The 18,057-nt window shown below is 47.3% G+C and overlaps 1 protein-coding gene across 3 annotated transcripts; it reads left to right on the top strand.

The window, feature by feature from the left end:
* The first annotated feature begins 384 nt into the window (after positions 1-384).
* Positions 385-18,057, top strand: LOC147007853 (cytoplasmic polyadenylation element-binding protein 1-like). 3 transcript variants are annotated; one of them, XM_085866291.1, is made up of 11 exons: positions 385-675; positions 1,917-2,049; positions 4,011-4,435; positions 4,973-5,267; positions 5,448-5,561; positions 6,010-6,099; positions 7,630-7,772; positions 8,266-8,464; positions 8,939-9,033; positions 15,018-15,101; positions 15,673-18,057. In XM_085866291.1, exons 1-11 carry the CDS (start codon positions 529-531, stop codon positions 15,778-15,780), a joined length of 1,833 nt encoding a protein of 610 aa, XP_085722417.1. In that variant the 5' UTR covers positions 385-528; the 3' UTR covers positions 15,781-18,057. The 3 variants fall into 3 exon arrangements, with proteins under 3 accessions (XP_085722417.1, XP_085722418.1, XP_085722419.1); XM_085866292.1 differs by having other exon boundaries at positions 387-603; XM_085866293.1 differs by having other exon boundaries at positions 412-640.

Genomic DNA, 18,057 nt, shown 5'->3' with positions numbered 1-18,057 from the left:
AGACAGCAAAAAAAAACAAATCAATTTTAGCACAAAAATCCTCCGGGAGCTGTTTCAGTGACTCTTCATGACCACAGCAGGAGGTGAATAAGAAAAACTAGTTCCCAGAGATAAACACGCGCGCGGTCTTTTCACCCCCCACGTCCGCCTTCAAGAAATAATCCCTCACAAAAAGGGGGATTGGGGAGAAATAATCGCACGTTATTCTCTAATATCGCACTCTACGTGTACAATAACACTTAATTTAATCGTAATCGGACGAAAAAGAAAATCACAATGATGATGGTTGCATAATTAGCACAAAAAAAAAAGAATGAACGAAAGGATTTGAACGAGAGAGTGGGCGTGGCTTGACCTCGCCCGGTGGGGGTTCCGGGAGGGAGTGAGCGGACGCGTGACGTCACTTCCTCTTCTGGGCAGTCGTGAGCAACGTTCCCAGAAACGGCGGTGGCTCGTCGAGGAAGACTCCACTCGATTGGTCGGCACACGACGAGCTTCCCTGTGAGCACAGACCGGCGGCGTGACGTCATGTCCGCTCAGCAAAGCGACGACTCGTTCATCCGTTTATATTGGGATGAGCTCAGCAGCGGCCTGCTCGAGGAGGTGCGTGCTCCTCCTAACACCTCGTTATTCAGACGAAGTGAGGGAATTCTGCGTACCTCGTACAGTATGGAGGTGGAATCATCTCGAGTCGCCTTTAAAATGGTTTGAATGCATTTCCCACCCGTTCGCCGGTGGTCCGCAGGTGTGTTCGTTCGACGAGAAGGTCACGTGTCCAGGTGTTGCCTTCACACGAAGCTCTTTTATTGACACCAAGTGCTGTAAACCCTCTGGAGGTAACCACTTAACCGTGTGGTTAACCTTCGCTTGGCACTTTACTGGACGCTTGTTGAAGTGGTTGAACACAATGGTTTGACCGCGACACCTTACCTGCATTGTCACGTGGTTATAAATGGGACCAAGCTGGCTGGTAGGATGGCCGAGGGGCGGGGGTGCTCATCTCCAGCCTGGGTTTCAATCCCGCCACAGGTAGAGACTCTCACCTGGTGTTCCGCTGGCAGGCCGAGGCATCGGTGTGTGTGCCGTCCTCAGGGTGGACGTTGAGCCGGGCGTCCCGTCCGTCGCATTGCTTGGTGGATGGTAAAGACCCCACGGTGTCCTTCGCGGACGAGAGGCGAGCTTTCAAACAAATCCCAAATTCCTGCTCAAACCAATAGGGGGCACTGCATCAGCGGCACAGCTCAGCCGTTCCACAAATGACGCTGTGCGTAGCCATGATACCCCATTAACCCCCCTCTCCAAGCCCACCACCTTTTGTACCGTTTCGTCCTGATCCGTTCTATGTCCTAAGTCCTCCATGAGCCTCGACTTTGTTTCCAAAAAAAAAAAATCGTGCTTGAGGCCGAAATGGAGATTTGAGCTCAAATTGTGGTGGAGATGGACCCGTTGATCATGGATGAGTGTTAGTAGGTCATAAAGAAATCCGGATTGTGTTCTGAACATCAAGAACCATGGGCTTAAGATACAAACACCAAACAGGTACTTCGTGATGATCCTCTCAGGTGAGCTTCGTGATGATCCTCTCAGGTGAGCTTCGTGATGATCCTCTCAGGTGAGCTTCGTAATTTGGTTTGGCTTCCAATCGTCTGTCTCCATGGACCCGGAGAGTGGGGAGCTGGTCCCTCCTACCCTCTCCACCATCCTCCTCCAATGGCATGTGATCAGTTAAATATTTATATATATATATATATATATATATATATATATATATATATATATATATATATATATATACATATATATTTTCATGTATGTGTATGTAAACATTAACTTTTCTTTTTCAAAATACCAGTTACATACCTGTGCAGTGTACACCTCCTCGTACACCTGAAGAGTCAGGAAAACGTTTCTTTCAGGAATATAAATGTGACGAAGATGAGGAATTCTCCAACAAGGAGTACGGGTACATCAACGACCCGCCCGCTCCCGGATCACTGGGAGGCGGCAGCTCCTCGCACGCCTTGTCACGTGACTCGGCTACCTTGAGCGGTGAGACCCGTCGGTCCACGATTGGTCGTGTCGACGTTGCTTTCAATGTTGTTATCCTGCGCACGCGAAGCGAAATGCGGGATGAAGCAATGCATTCAAATCTGTCTGTCTGTCTGTCTGGTGTCCGAATTCATCCCGATCTGACCCGCGAGCGCAGAGAGGAGTGAGATAATTTATTTACACCGTCTGCCTGCCCGGCAGTTACACAAAATTTAAAATCATGTGCAAGACGCTGGCGTATAAGACACTGGATCAACGGCGGTAAACTTCCTGAATTAATTAATTTAAAATCTTTATTTAATTTAAATTTATTTATTATATGTACTTCAACACCGTGGAACACAAATCGCCTTTTTTATCACTTTCAAAACAATTCTGTGAAGCAGTACTTGGACATGTTAGATAAGGCGGCGGTTAAGACAATGAATCAATGGAGGTAAACTTCCGGAATTTTTTGATACAACCTTTAAAATCTTTATTTCATTTAAATTTATTTATGTACTTCAACACCGTGGAACACAAATCGCCTTTTTTAGCACTTTCGAAACAATTCTGTTCAGCAGTACTTGGACGTGTTAGATAAGGCGGTGGATAAGACAATGAATCAATGGAGGTAAACTTCCGGAATTTTTTGATACAACCTTTAAAATCTTTATTTCATTTAAATTTATTTATGTACTTCAACACCGTGGAACACAAATCGCCTTTTTAGCATTTTCTAAACAATTCTGTTAAGCAGTACTTGGACGTGTTAGATAAGGCGGTGGATAAGACAATGAATCAATGGAGGTAAACTTCCGGAATTTTTTGATGCAACCTTTAAAATCTTTATTTCATTTAAATTTATTTATGTACTTCAACACCGTGGAACACAAATCGCCTTTTTAGCACTTTCAAAACAATTCTGTGAAGCAGTACTTGGACGTGTTAGATAAGGCGGCGGGTAAGACAATGAATCAATGGAGGTAAACTTCCGGAATTTTTTGATACAACCTTTAAAATCTTTATTTCATTTAAATTTATTTATGTACTTCAACACCGTGGAACACAAATCGCCTTTTTAGCATTTTCAAAACAATTCTGTGAAGCAGTACTTGGACATGTTAGATAAGGCGGCGGGTAAGACAATGAATCAATGGAGGTAAACTTCCGGAATTTTTGAATACCACCTTTAAAATCTTTATTTCATTTAAATTTATTTATGTACTTCAACACCGTGGAACACAAATCGCCTTTTTAGCATTTTCTAAACAATTCTGTTCAGCAGTACTTGGACGTGTTAGATAAGGCGGTGGATAAGACAATGAATCAATGGAGGTAAACTTCCGGAATTTTTTAATACCACCTTTAAAATCTTTATTTTATTTCAGTTCAATTATATACTTGAACACGACGCTGTACATACAGGGTGTTCTCTGAACCTTCTAGTTCGTTTCTTCGAACAGCGAACATGGACGAACGTTATGTTTTCACCCCTGTCCGTCTGTCTGTCTGTCCGTCTGTCTGTGAACATGATATCTCAAATGGTTGGACACGGATTTGGATAAATTTTGAGGACAGGTTGGGTGCGTGGCAAGGACGAATTGATTTGATTTCGGTGAACATCCAAATCCGGATCCGGATCCGAGAATTATTTAATTTTCAAGTTATTCTTCGCCATTGTGTGATCCGGCTAAAACGTCATGAAGCACGACATCTCAAAAACTTATGGACGGATTCGGCCGAAAATCGGTGGATGAGTTGGTACAGTAACATGTTTCATGTCCGCATGGAGATCCAGTCTATCAGTGGTCACAAAACGGAACCTGTTCAACCTGGCGGAGGGGTGTGCTCTACCTTGCCCTCCAGTTTTAATTTGTTTTTTTTTAAAATTTATTCTCTTTGTTTTTTTGGAGGGGTTACGAGTGATCGAAACATTTTTTAAATTGTATCACAACCTTGCAATGTCATTTCCTTTGCAGCCCTATCCGGCCTGCATCCTGTTCAAGCCATGCAGGGTCCACCGTCATGGCACCAACCCCTCCTCCCACGTACAAGCACACCACCGGAAGCCTCCACAGAACATCTTACATCGGATTTTGGTGTGACATCTTCAGCAGTTGAAAAAATTTGGGCATGTCACTCAAGCGGTTCTGCAGGGACTATTTCTGACTGGACGGAGCATTTTGGCAGCTTGTTCGGAGGTCTAGGTGCCAGCACGGAGTTGGGTCCAATGTTCGGTGGAGGTCAACACGGAATATCAGCTGAGATGGAAGAGCTGGGAACGGAATTAGCAAGGATGTGTGAAATGGAGGGTTGTACTTGTGCAGACTCGGGCTCCACGATCCCTGCTGACTCGGACATGAGTGACTTCAGCTCCGGCTCCAAGGCCTTCGGAGACTCAAATGTAAGTTTGAACTTTTCCAAATCTGTCCACCAGCCGGTTTGCTTTGAGTCCTGTTGTTGTATGTTTTAAAACTTTTTATTTTTGGGATATCCTGTCGAGGCTCGTGGAAGAGGTATCCTCAAATGTTGATTACTACCTTTTTGTAATTTGTTCGGACTTTCCAGTCCAGCTCAGGTTACATGCTGCAGACAGGTTTCCATCCTCGTTTTCTGTCCTCATCTTTGTCCTCCTCCTCCACCCCAAAAATGTTCTTTAAATCTTACAGATGTCTTTTGTGTTAATCCTTGTACCCCACTTCCCTTACCTCTTTGCACATTGTTGTTCATCATTCTTGTTCCACATATTCTGGATCCTCCCTTAACTCCATCTTTGCACTCTGCTCACCTTCCTCCCTCGAATTGCTCTGAACCCCAACAGCTGTGTTATTTTTATAATCTGGTCTCTGTGCTATACCGAGTGCCGTTCTAGTTGTAGTTATGTTAACATTAATTGGATGTATTTCCTTGTATATGACTGTATTTTTCGCACTCCCTGCAGCCCGGCCTCCATGTCCCGGATACATACTCTCCGGCACGCTTCTCTCCACTTACTGCCTCGAGTCGTAACCCTTGCCCGAGCCAGACGCAAGTCGCTCGTACGAAGCAAGCAAGACAGAGAGACACATCGCCTGGATTTGAACGAGGAAGTTGGCTCGGAAGAAGTGCAAGGCACCCTCTGGAGACAGTAAGGTATCCTCGGGGTCCATTCTGTAAACCACAAGCACCACCATCAACACCGCAAGCAGAGTCTAGCAGCATTGGTAATCAGCCACAACCCCATCAAGCTCCAGTTGGTACGCATCTTTTTGGACCACCTGTCTGTTCTAATCCCTGGGGAAGTGCTTGGACTTTTTGTTCGTTGTGGTTCGAATTGAGAATGGGATGTGGAATTGTAATCGTGATTGATGAAAGTGTTTCAACGTCGTGGAGAGAGAGTGTTTGTGTGGATGTGAACTTTTACCACCTCCAAACAGTCAGAGATGAATCGATGTGGACGTGGTGGGGCGAGCTTCCACGATATATCTACAACAACCCTGTCTTCTCCACAAAAGTCTTCCTCTGCGGAATTGCCGACAGCGTCACTGAGGGTAATGGCTTTTCCTGCTGTTCTTCCTTCTCCCTCGCCTTCCCCATTTATTCGAACGAGGATCTGTAGTGACGGTGTCGGTGTTAACATCAGCACCGAATAATGTTAAGTTTATGATCCAATGTTTGTGGCTTACCTGTAGCTTTGATGTTCATGGAGAATCTGTTTTTCCACGAAGCTGTTTATCTCAGTGTTAAACATGTCCCTTGTGAGCAGAATCCTCACTCGACCAGTCTCACTCTTGCGTCCCCAGGTCATCACATTTTTAAATCCCCATGACACAACACAAATAGTTATTGTTGTAATACATACACATTCATTGTTATAAGCACAACAGGTTTGACACGTGACTTGAAGGTTTGCTCAACAACTCCATGTACAGTAGCTCAACCTGTATGTGTCCTTTTAATCTGATAACTTTTTTTGTGTTTTTTGTTTTGTTTGTTTAGCCAACCTGTTGGATGCATTTCACGCTTTTGGCATCGTATCGGTGGAGTGGCCGGTAAAGAGGAGCAGGCACACATGGAGCAACATGAAAGGTATGGTAACTGGAGAAAACCACTGCAACGTCACGTGCACACTTTTCACTTTGGGGATTATTTTTTATTTTTTTTCACTCAACTGGGTCGAAGGTTCATGGGGGAGCTGGAACGATAAGTCACACAAAACACACGCACACGCCGCTGGAATTAAGAAAATTAAATTAATGCAGTTCCAAGATCTCAAAAATGAAAGCCGAAGAACGTGGAAAGAATTGGAGGCTCCTGCAGGAGCGAGAACAGAGAACCGACCAGGACAGAACAGAACGAAAAGAACAGGAGAAAGACGGGGTGGGGGAACGTACCAACAGCAGGGGTAAGGGACAAAATGGAGGGAGACTTCGAGAAACAAGAAAAGTGGGGAAGAATGAGGGCTCTGGGAGGACACATTGGGTGAACAAGATGGATACATCAGCAAATTCTCAATGCCAGAAATGGAAGGAAAGACTTAAACCCAGGAAGAGGTGAACTTGGGGAGGGTTAATGAGGGTAGAGAAGATCATGGTTGTGGATGCGGGACGATGGGTACAGAAACAAACTCAGGAAGGAAAGAGGTTGTCTTGGGGATGCTGTGGCTGGGGGAAAAGGTGGGGGCATTAGCGGCGGCATAAAAGATCATGGTTTCCGATGGGGGATGATCTCAGGTGGTGGTGAACTGCTGTCTTGGAGATCTGGAAGGAAGAATGAGATTGAAGAGAATGTGGAAGATGCTTCCACAGGCGGGAGAAAAGAGGAACGAATGAGTGAAGCTGAGCGATGAGTATGGATTTTTTGAGTTTCACCAGAATGGGGTCACTGGAAAACCGCGTGTGCCCTGCAGAAACCTGGGGTGGGGGGGTGGCAGCACAGAAATTGCAGACGGTGTATGACCAGAAAGGAGACGGTGGAAGATCGAGACCACCGACCTGTCTACGATGGTGAAGTGATAGACCCATAGACTCAGCTTCATTGCCGTACATTCCAATGATCTTGAAGGCTGAGCAAGGTGTGAGGCACGGGAGCCAGCTCGGAGGGGAGACCAGTACTCCATCAAACTGTGGATCAAGGTCTTGTCGCTCGATAGGCGTCCAGGTGTGCCGAGGAAGGACTTTGTACGACGGAGGATGCCCAGTTGGCGGCTGGCTTTGGAGTCCAACTTTGAAATGTGGTTTGTCCAAGAAAGATCATGGCTGACGGTGAGACCCAGGAGTTTCAGTGACTGAACCTCCCCAAGAGAACCTTTATGAACATTTTCCCATTGTTCTTTGAACTCGGTGGAAAGGTGTGTTGGTTTTTTTTATTTCAAATTTTAAACTTTTATTCCTGCTTTCACCCAAATCATTTTATTTGGAAGACTCATCATCTGACACCGGTTGTGCGTAATAAACGAGGCTATCAAGGTGTCTTTTCAGTTATTACCTCATTGGAAATGAATCAAGTTAATAACTTTGTGAATCACGGGGATGGTCACGTGGTGTGCGTCACTGTGTTGTGCTGGTGTTGGTTGTGGAGAAAGTGATGTGTAACAATGTTGTTGTGTGCTGTGTGTAGGACATGCGTATTTGCTGTTCAAGTCGGAATCAGGTGTCGAAGCATTGCTCCGAGCTTGCAGATGTTCTGCTGACAATGATTGTGGTACATTGTTCATATATAAGCTGACCATGGAGTCTGAAGATGATGTGTGTTCCAGAGAGGTACATTTTACATTTCATCATAACAAGTAAAAAACACATAAAGTGTCACAGCCCCTGTTGTTTCCGTAATTTTGCTGGACGGAGTTAAAGGGCAAGCCCATACTCATGTACACCTAAAATGTCTGCCATTCCACCAGTTGGCCATCTTTGATGAGATCGCAAAATAAAGTGAGGCACACATGTACGTCATCATGTGCTGTGCTTGTGTCAAGTTTGAACAGAATCGGACCATGCTTGTCTGGGAAATGGTTGGGGACACATTTAAGTAACAAAATGGCCGCCGGTCGGCCATCTTAGATCTGATGTCGAAAAAAAAAAAGATGGTGTGCATATGTAAGCCATCATTCGTTATAGGTGTGCCAAGTTTGAACAACATCGGTAAATGCACGTCCAAGAAATGGTGAAAAACAATCAATCGACCATTTGATGGAGTGATGGTTTGGGTTCTTCTCCACATCCTCTTCACTCTTGTCTCGCCTTCATGTTTGCACAGGTGAAGGTGATCCCCTGGATCGTGGCAGACACGAGCATTGGTTTGTATCCTTGGGATCGCGGGGATCCTGGACTGAACGTGTTTGTGGGGAAACTGCACGGCTTGATAACAGCATGGGGACTCGCCAGTGTGCTCAACACCATCTTCGGGGGAGTCGTTTACGTGCGCATCCACGTCGACAAACATCGATACCCAATCGGTGCGTGCACACCTGAGCTGTTTTACCTGCACGCAGCTGGAGTGGAACAAATAATGGGTGCTGGGAGCAAACCCTCGGGTTAACCAGGTCCACTCTTAGTTTATTCCAGGGAAACTTAGTTCGAGCCTTGAGATTTCTCCACTGGAAGATGATACTCCATCACGACTGCAGGTGATGGATAGGTGGAGTTCAAATCCCGGGAAAGGAAGCAGTTTTGCACAATCTGGATTCGAAGTTTCTGGAAACCAACGTAGTCTAAAATAAAATAAAAAAATAAAAAAAAACGATCGTCACCTCATATTTTGGTCCGATGAAATTGTCAGGTCAGGCCAGATGAGATCTGTGACTTGCTGCAGGTATCACGACCAATCAAAATTTCCGCTCACAGGCCACGCCCACGTCCTTGTTTCTCTCGACTGTACCTGGTAATGTGTTCTATGAATCTCTCTCGTTGTTGGTGTTGTTGTGTTGCAGGGGCAGCTTCTGTGGTATTTGGAAACCGCATGAGTTACATGAAGGCGGTTGTGTCTGAATTTGTGGTAATAAGAACTCGAAGGTTCTACAGAAAGGTTTGTTTGTTAAAAATTTCCATTGAGCTGAAAGCAAATGTTGATTGGATTTGATTATTATTATTTGTTGTTGTTGTTGTTGTTGTTGTTGTTACCTCTGCAACCGAAGGTGTGCGGAGGTGATGTTTTCACCGCTTTCTGTTTGTCTGTCTGTCTGTGAACAGGAAATCTCAAAAAGTTGTGGACGGATTGGGACGAAACAAATTTTTAAAGTGATTCTTCTCCATTTAAAGAAAGGGCCAACAACCATATATGGGGATGATATTTCAAAAAGTTGTGGACGAGTTATGACAAAATGAGGTGGAAGAGTTATTCAGGTGGACAAGAACAAGGCGATTCGATTTTTGTTAATGTCCAGATTCAGATCCAACCCATCAGTGGGATGGAAATCCAAGGTCGAGGCTCGTGGAAAAGCAATGACACAGAACAAATCAGGACACAACGTAACAAAGGGAACAGCAGGAGAAAAGGGGAAACGCCGACAGCAGGGTGGAGGGAAATGGAGAGAGATGGATAAAAATGGATGCGGGTAACGATGAGGGGCAAGGGAGAATGCAAAGGGAGGGGAGGGGGTGGTTTAACGTGTGTAGAAAAGATCATGATTTTGGAAGGAGGTGGTTGAGATGGTGGTGAACAGCTGGAGCGATGGAAGATGACCGATGATAAATGACAAGGTAAAAAGGGCACAGAGAGGAAGTGCAAGAGCAGCAGAGCAGGATTTTTTTTCAACACGTGAGCTGATGCCATCCGGTCCAGTTGCAGAGTCGAGGGTTGCCAGAATCTTCTCCACCTTTTCAGGTGCAATACACACAGAGTTCAGAACCGGTTGGGTGTGACTAAGAAGGGTTGGTACAGAGAAATCGAGCGGTTATCGACATAAGATTTTGAAGCAAACACAGAATTGAGACATTCAGCCTTCTTACGAGCGGAGTCGGCTGTGGTGCCATTTGAAGAAAGGGAAGGGATGGAAGGTGAACATGCACCAGAGACAGGCTTAACAAGGCACCACCAGGTTTTGGAGGAGGGAGAAAAGTTTGAAAGTTCATTATTGAGGATGAACAGATGTTGTTTTCTGGCTCTCGAGGAAGAGAATGCAAGTTTGTTTAAAGGGTTCAGAGGACCAAGAGTGGGAGGATGGGTAAGATAGTTGGAGACGAGATGGGATGAATCCTCGCAGAACAGAGAGCAGGTTTGTGTGGAGGCATTCCCGGGTGAGTTAATGTTAGCCGCGGTGGATATGGGAGACCAGTTTGCTTGAGTGAACTACCAGATTCGCCGGCGTATGGGCTGTTCTCTGAGAATGGCCAGAGAGATGTTGACCTTTACAAGCATATGATCAGATGAGCCAATTGAGGTCGAGGACGACCAAGATACATTTGCGGGCAAGTTAGTCATCACCGAGTCCAGAAGGAAGGATTTGCCATTGGGAGAAATCCAGGTGGGAAACTTCACAGATTGTGTCAGTCCCATGGAGTCACAGAAGTCCTTTGTTGACGTGCCACGGCAGCTGAGAGAGGTACCAACACCCAGCCAATTAGCACGGTGACAATTTCGGTCAACACATATGAGGACCTGTTTGTCAGGTCAGGTTCGATCTGTGACCTGCTACAGGTACCATGTAAACCTGTACTAACCTGTTCCATGGTCGGGTTGTCGGCGACTAAACCGTCTCCCCCACCAGGTTTTCTGGTGAGGAGGGTGTTTGGATATGGACACCCAGCAGGATTAAAAACAAAACCTGTCAAAGGGCGGAGGAGCTCCTTGTGAGCCAACGGCCATCCATATCTAGTGCCCAACTGTGTCTGCGGACGTCCTCCTGCAGTTGGGTTACTTCTTATTTGGAGGTTGGTGGCAGGATTTGCACTCCAGCCACCGTAAAACGCTTCATTCCGCAAAACGCAAAAACGCAAAAAAATCTGAAAACCCACTCCGTGGGAAGTACCTCCTGTGCAGCTTCCCTTCGCAGGGCAGCTCACCGGATGATGGGATTGGGGGCAAAGCCTTCGGGACCCCCAATCTTTGATAGGAGGGAAACCACGGGGTAACATCCCTGGGTCAGATTGCGGGAGAGTGTGTCGGAGTGGTGCTGAGGTGTCGTCCACCAGACGGCGGTCTCCTTGGGTTAACCTGAGGCGGTCCCTTCGGTGGGTGCCTGGAATGTCCTATCCCTAAGAGAGGATGATCACCTGTCTCTGTTATCATCTGAGCTCAAGCGTTTGGACATCGGGATTGCAGCTCTCTCTGAGGTTCGGAGACCGGATTGCGGCGAGATAATGGTGGGTGGTTACACCTACTATTGGTCTGGTCGCTCTGATGGTTACCATACCCAAGGAGTTGCTGTAGCTGTGTCCAATAAGCTGACCCCAATGATAATTGAGGTAACACCGGTCAACGAGCGTATTATGAGATTAAGGATTCGTCACTCCTTAGGTGTCATTTCCCTGGTCTCTATTTATGCTCCGACTGAGGCGAGAGTGATCTTACCGTGAAGGATGCATTCTACGCCACACTCGAGTCTGTGGTTGATCAGTGCCCCAGACGAGATACACTTCTAGTCTTGGGGGATTTCAATGCATCGACTGGAACTGATAGGGACGGTTATGAGGTGTGTGTTGGTCCCCATGGGTCAGGAACTATGAACCAGAATAGCACTAAGTTCCTTGACTTTGCAAGAAGTCATGGACTTAGGGTGGCTGGTTCATGGTTTCAACGCCCGCAAGCTCATCGCTGGACTTGGTATTCCAACGCTGGCGGTGTGGCAAAGGAGATTGACCATGTCCTCATTGACGGTCGTTGGAGGATGATCCAGAACTGCAGGGTCTACCGGAGTGCTCAGTTCCTCAATACTGACCACAGGCTTGTTGTAGCAACTCTAAAGCTGCACCTTAAATCCTGGAGAATGGTACCATCCCAGCCTAGGCTGGATGTTGCCAAGCTCAGGGATGAGAGAGTAGCTGAGGAGTTTGCGAACAGGCTGAGTGGACACTTGGGGGGTCTGGGTGCTTTGGGGGGTCCTGAAGAGTTGTGGAGCACCTTCAAGACCACCGTCCTTGATGTTGCCGGTGGATGCCTTGGAGTTCACCACAGGGCAAAGAAGAATTTTGTCTCTCAAGGGACACTGGATACCATTGACCAGAGTCGCAGGGCCAGGCTGAATGGCAGAGCTGAGCTGTTCAGGGAGCTGAGGCGTAAAACTGTACGTGCACTGAGGGTGGACAAGGAGGCCTATGTGCGAGGAATCTGTGAGGGGTAGAGCATCACCTGTGGACAGGTGATTCTCGTCCCGCTTACAGGGGTCGCGCATTACGTTCATCCAAGCCCATCCCTCGGAGCACTGCAGTTCAGGCAGAGAGTGGTAGGCTCTTGACAGAGGTCTGAAGTGAAGGCTCGCTGGGCCGGTTACTTTGAGCGGTTGTACCAGGCTGATCCCCCAGCTGTCGAGTTGGACGTCAAGGGTGTTACAATCCCTGTTGCTGACCCTCGAATCAACTGTGGTCCACCATCGCTTGTGGAAACACGGGCTGCGGTGAACCAGTTGAAACGGGGCAAAGCTCCAGGGATCTGTGGCATCCATGCTGAACTTCTCAAGGCTGGTGGAAATGCTGCACTCGCGTCGTTGCATGCAGTTTTGTGCTCTGCCTGGAACACAGGCATCATCCCAACTGACTGGAAGAGGGGCCTTGTTGTCCCTCTCTGGAAAGGAAGGGTGATCGCCAAGACTGCAACAACTACCGAGGGGTGACGCTGCTCTCAGTGCCGGGCAAGGTCTTTGCTCGGATAATTCTTGATAGGGTTCGCCACCATCTGCTTGAGCACCAGCGTCCAGAGCAGTCAGGCTTTACACCAAAGAGGTCAACGATTGACCGTATCCTTGCTCTTCGTGTCCTCACTGAACGCAGACGAGAGTTTCGGCAGGGCTGCTTGCAGCCTATGTTGATCTCTGTAAAGCGTTCGATTCAGTGAATCGGGATGTCCTCTGGAGGATTCTTGGTCTTCGTGGGGTGCCACCGAAACTGATCGATCTGATGTCTGAACTCTACTCTGGTACTGAGAGTGCTGTGAAGTGTGGTGGTACCGCCTCTGACTTATTTCCAGTTGTTACTGGAGTTCGTCAGGGATGTGTACTTGCCCCCACACTTTTCAGCACTTGTATGGACTGGATTTTTGGGAGGATGTCGGAGAGATCAAGTTGCGGTGCATCGTTTGGCAATGTCAAGATCTCGGACCTTGATTTTGCAGATGATGCAGTCATCTTTGCGGAGACTTTAGACATCCTCTTGGGGGCCCTCGAGGTGCTGAATGAGGAGTCGGAGCCGTTGGGATTACGGATTTCTTGGGTCAAAACAAAGATCCAGGCTTTCGGTGACATCTTGGATGCTGCTGTCCTGTCTGTGTCTGTTTGTGGTGAGGATGTTGAGGTCGTGGATAGATTCACTTACCTTGGCAGTGATATTCATGTCTCCGCAGGTTGTGAGCCGGAGGTCAATAGGCGTCTGGGTCGGGCCTGGGGGGTCATGGATTCACTGGATCATGGGGTGTGGCGCTGCCGGTACCTGTGCGGGAGGACGAAAGTCCGAGTCTTCAGGTCCTTGGTACTTCCAGTCTTGCTCTATGGGTGCGAGACTTGGACTTTGACCAAGGATCTGAGACGGAGACTTAATTCCTTTGGTACCAGGTCTCTTCGGAGAATCCTTGGCTATCGCTGGTCGGATTTTGTGTCCAACGAGCGGTTGCTGAGAGAGACTCGGATGGGATTTGTTACCTGCATAGTCCGTGAGCGTCAGCTGCGGCTGTATGGACATGTGGCTCGTTTTCCTGACGCTGATCCTGCTCACCAGATTCTCTCAGCGAGGGAGTCTCATGAGTGGAGGAGGCCAGTGGGCCGACCACGTGCCTCATGGTTGCAGCAGGTTGACCATCATCTCAAGGAGATGGGGATGGGCCTGGCATCTGCCTGGGGGATGGCCAGACGGAGGCCCCTGGAGTACCGGCGGAAAGTGGACGCAGCGACGCGCTGTTCTGGCACATGCTCCCATACCTGACCTGACCTGATATGAGGAAGATAGAGAGTTTGGATGAGTGATTAAATGTTGGTCCATGTCGTCTGAGAGAGATGGAGATGGAGTCATCACTGTTAGGAGGACGGTACAAAACAGACAAACATGAAGTGGGAGTGGAAACAAAGTCGCAGCCAGAGGTACTCCTGGGGTTTGGGAGGTGTAGGAGCAGTACATGGAGAGTGAGAACTGGAGTTTTTGATGTGAAGCACAACTTGGCCGCCAAGATGGGTTCAAGTCCATCAAACTGGAGGAGACAATAGCCAGGAAGAGACACTAAGGAGTCAGTTGTTGGGAGGAAGAGACAACGTCCTGTTGGGAGGAAGGATTCAGTTAAACAGATGATGTCGGGTTTATCGGCAGCAGCCAGGATTGAGAGACCTGTCAGGTTGCAGCAGAGACCTTGGTTGTTTGAGGTCCACACAGTTAGATACAAGGGAAGGGGAGCTGCTGATAGGACGTAGGGATTTGGAAAGGAGCAAGGAGAGGGTGTGGAGTGGGGGAACCCAGGAGGGGTAGAGGTGAAGTTGGGAGGGGCAGGACAAGGTTGAAGTTGAGAGGGGCAGGATGAGGTTGGGGTTGAGAGGGGCAGGATGAGGTTGAAGTTGAGAGGGGCAGGATGAGGTTGAAGTTTAGAGGAAGCAGGATGAGGGAGCAGCAGATTGGGGGGGGGGATGGTGGTGGTGTTCATTTTGTTCATACAGTGCAGTAATTTTTTTTAATTTATCAATAATTGATTTTTGAGGCACCACCTGGACCTTGCAAAGGATGATGGGAGTGAGATTTGCTGATTTTCTTTTTTATTGTTCAAACTGGATCGCATTATTGTGCTTGTGGTTTCAGCATGTTATTGCTGGTAGACACTCGTTTCCTTCAAACAATCTGCATTTCCAATTGTTTAATTTTTAAGCATCTTTGTGGTCACAGATCCAGATCGACCCGTTTCTGGAAAAGAGTTCATTGTGCCAGTCGTGCTTCCTGCGGCATGGAAGCGTGTTCTGTCGAGACATGGTAACGCTTGTTCGTTCTCCTTGCTTCACTCCCACCACCACCACCACTACCCCTCCTCACTTCCCTCCCACCACCACCACCCCTCCTCGCTTCCCTCCCACCACCACCCCTCCTTGCTTCACTCCCCCACCACCACCGCCAACACCAACAGAACCATCCCTAATTGTTTCACTCCCACTACCACCACCCCTCCTTGCTTCACTCCCCCACCACCACCGCCAACACCACCACAACCACCCCTAATTCGTTCACTCCCACTACCACCACCCCTCCTCACTTCCCTCCTCCCACCACCACCCTCCTCGCTTCCCTACCACTACCACCACCCATTCTTGCTTCCCTCCCCCTACTACCACCACCACCCCTCCTCACTTTCCTCCCACCACCACCACTCCTCACTTCCCTCCCACCACCACCCCTGCTCGTTTGTGTGAATTCTTGACGTGACGTCATAATATCCACGGGAAAGGTGTTGTTTTTTAATAATCTGATCATGCACCTGCCTCCCAGCACAACATACAATGTCTGTCTTGTTTCCACCTACCTTGATCACACACCTTCCGGCTTACAGGTATGCTTCAAGTACTTCTGCAAATTCTGCTGGGATGTACAACATGGTACTGAGAACAGGTGTCTCCATCGCCCAGTCATGCTCTTCCATAAAGAACGACACCTGTAGATCTCCATCACCCGGCCTCAGAGCCTCACCCTACGATTGCTAATGTCACCACTTCTTCTTGTTCAAGCCCCAAATTCTTCCCCCTTTCCTTGCGCTCCCTCACATTTCCCCAAATTCCTGGTTGATGTATTTAAGAAGTCTCTGCATCTTGATTTTCCTGAAGAACGTTGTGAATGACGATCCAATGAAAGGTATTTTCATTGATTGTTTCCCATTTTTATTGTGATAATTGTTTCATTGATAATATTTGATAATTGAGTTGCCATTTCCCAATGAACGCGGCTCGTCCTCTTGCCCGTTCTGGTTGTGTTCCATCAGCGATCGGACCTCGCAGGGTCACGTGATGCTTTCAAACGATTGTCCGTTTCTAAAGTTTGAAAAAAAGATCTTGTGGGATTGGGAAAAGGAATTGTTGTTCCCGCTCAGGATCCAGGAATGAAGCACGAGTGGAAGTGTCCATTTATCGATTTAATTGTTTTCCCTGTTGTTTTGATCGACAGCATTTTTGAATGTGGTTATTATTGTTGGAGGAGACAAAGGAGACGAGATTGGGATAAGAATGAGAGAGTGCTGTGAGTGATGAAGTGGGTGAGGAGGTGTTGTGAGATGACAGTTATTATAGTTGTAAAACAAGCGACTTGGTAATCACGTCTCACCAACATTAACTACAAGTTCGAACCAGTAATAATAGGATTTGTAACGAGGCCTTTATCCCACAATTCCCACTCATATGACTCCCATTGCCCCCATTTACCCCACACTCAAACCAGGCTTGATCATGACCTCGAACCCGGGTTTCACTCGAACTCCACAGCTCAAAGACCTTTCCTCTCCCCACAACCCCGGGTTTAAGCCCCAGTCGTGATTTTCGTCAAGGTATTATATTTTACACCCAAATTCGTTGGAGAAGGGTAGCTGTATGAGGGGAGTGTTTGTGAATGTGGAAGAGAGGGTAGCTGTATGAAGGGATGGGGGTGTTTATGAATAATTGGTGGTCTTGAGGATAGCTGTATGAGGGGAGTGTTTGTTAATGGTGGTAGTGATGGTAGCTGTATGAAGGGATGGCGGTGTTTGTGAATAATTGGTGGTCTTGAGGATAGCTGTATGAGGGGAATGTTTGTTAATGGTGGTAGTGATGGTAGCTGTATGAAGGGATGGTGGTGTTTGTGAATGAATGGGGGTAGTGAGGGTAGCCGTATGAAGGGATGGGGGTGTTTGTGAATAATTGGTGGTCTTGAGGATAGCTGTATGAGGGGAATGTTTGTTAATGGTGGTAGTGATGGTAGCTGTATGAAGGGATGGTGGTGTTTGTGAATGAATGGGTGTAGTGAGGGTAGCCGTATGAAGGGATGGGGGTGTTTGTGAATAATTGGTGGTCGTGAGGGTAGCTGTATGAGGGGAGTGTTTGTGAATGGTGGTAGTGATGGTAGCTGTATGAAGGGATGGTGGTGTTTGTGAATAATTGGTGGTCGTGAGGGTAGCTGTATGAGGGGAGTGTTTGTGAATGGTGGTAGTGATGGTAGCTGTATGAAGGGATGGGGGTGTTTGTGAATAATTGGTGGTCGTGAGGGTAGCTGTATGAGGGGAGTGTTTGTGAATGGTGGTAGTGATGGTAGCTGTATGAAGGGATGGTGGTGCTTGTGAATGAATGGGGGTAGTGAGGGTAGCTGTATGAAGGGATAGGGGTGTTTGTGAATGAATGGGGGTAGTGAGGGTAGCCGTATGAAGGGATGGGGGTGTTTGTGAATAATTGGTGGTCGTGAGGGTAGCTGTATGAAGGGATAGGGGTATTTGTGAATGAATGGGGGTAGTGAGGGTAGCCGTATGAAGGGATGGGGGTGTTTGTGAATAATTGGTGGTCGTGAGGGTAGTTGTTTCAAGGGGAGTAGAGTGTTAGATGTTGTAGATGGTAGTTTTTTTTTATTTTTTGATCTGAGACAGCAGTTCTCAATTTGGATGAAAAATCTGCACAGATTGTAGTTTTCCTGCACCTTTTATTGTGCACTACCTGCCACCTGAGTGATTTCCTCACTCACCTGAATCGTAACGGGTGTGTGGGGGGATGAGAGGAACAACACCTTTAGTTTAAGGATTTTATATTGAAACGTTATTTTATCTTTGAATTGTTTTACATTCTTAACCTGTTCATGTTTTACATTTTTAACCCGTTCATGTTTTACATTGTTAACCCGTTCATGTTTTACATTGTTAACCTGTTCATGTTTTACATTTTTAACCTGTTCATGGTTTACACTCTATTAAACTTGCTTATAAATA

This window comes from Eptatretus burgeri, chromosome 24 (genome assembly GCF_056783735.1).
Source record: "Eptatretus burgeri isolate ZD-2024b chromosome 24, Ebu_testis_v1, whole genome shotgun sequence".
NCBI lineage: Eukaryota > Metazoa > Chordata > Myxini > Myxiniformes > Myxinidae > Eptatretus > Eptatretus burgeri.
The sequence above is the reverse complement of the archived record's forward strand: the minus strand, read 5'-3'. Positions and strand labels throughout refer to the sequence as shown.

Coding starts and splice junctions, on each gene's coding strand:
- LOC147007853 (XM_085866291.1), top strand. CDS start 529: ATGTCCGCTCAGCAAAGCGACGACTCGTTCATCCGTTTATATTGGGAT. Junction 5,268..5,447: donor ACCCCATCAAGCTCCAGTTG/GTACGCATCTTT, acceptor ACCTCCAAACAG/TCAGAGATGAATCGATGTGG. Junction 6,100..7,629: donor CACATGGAGCAACATGAAAG/GTATGGTAACTG, acceptor TGCTGTGTGTAG/GACATGCGTATTTGCTGTTC.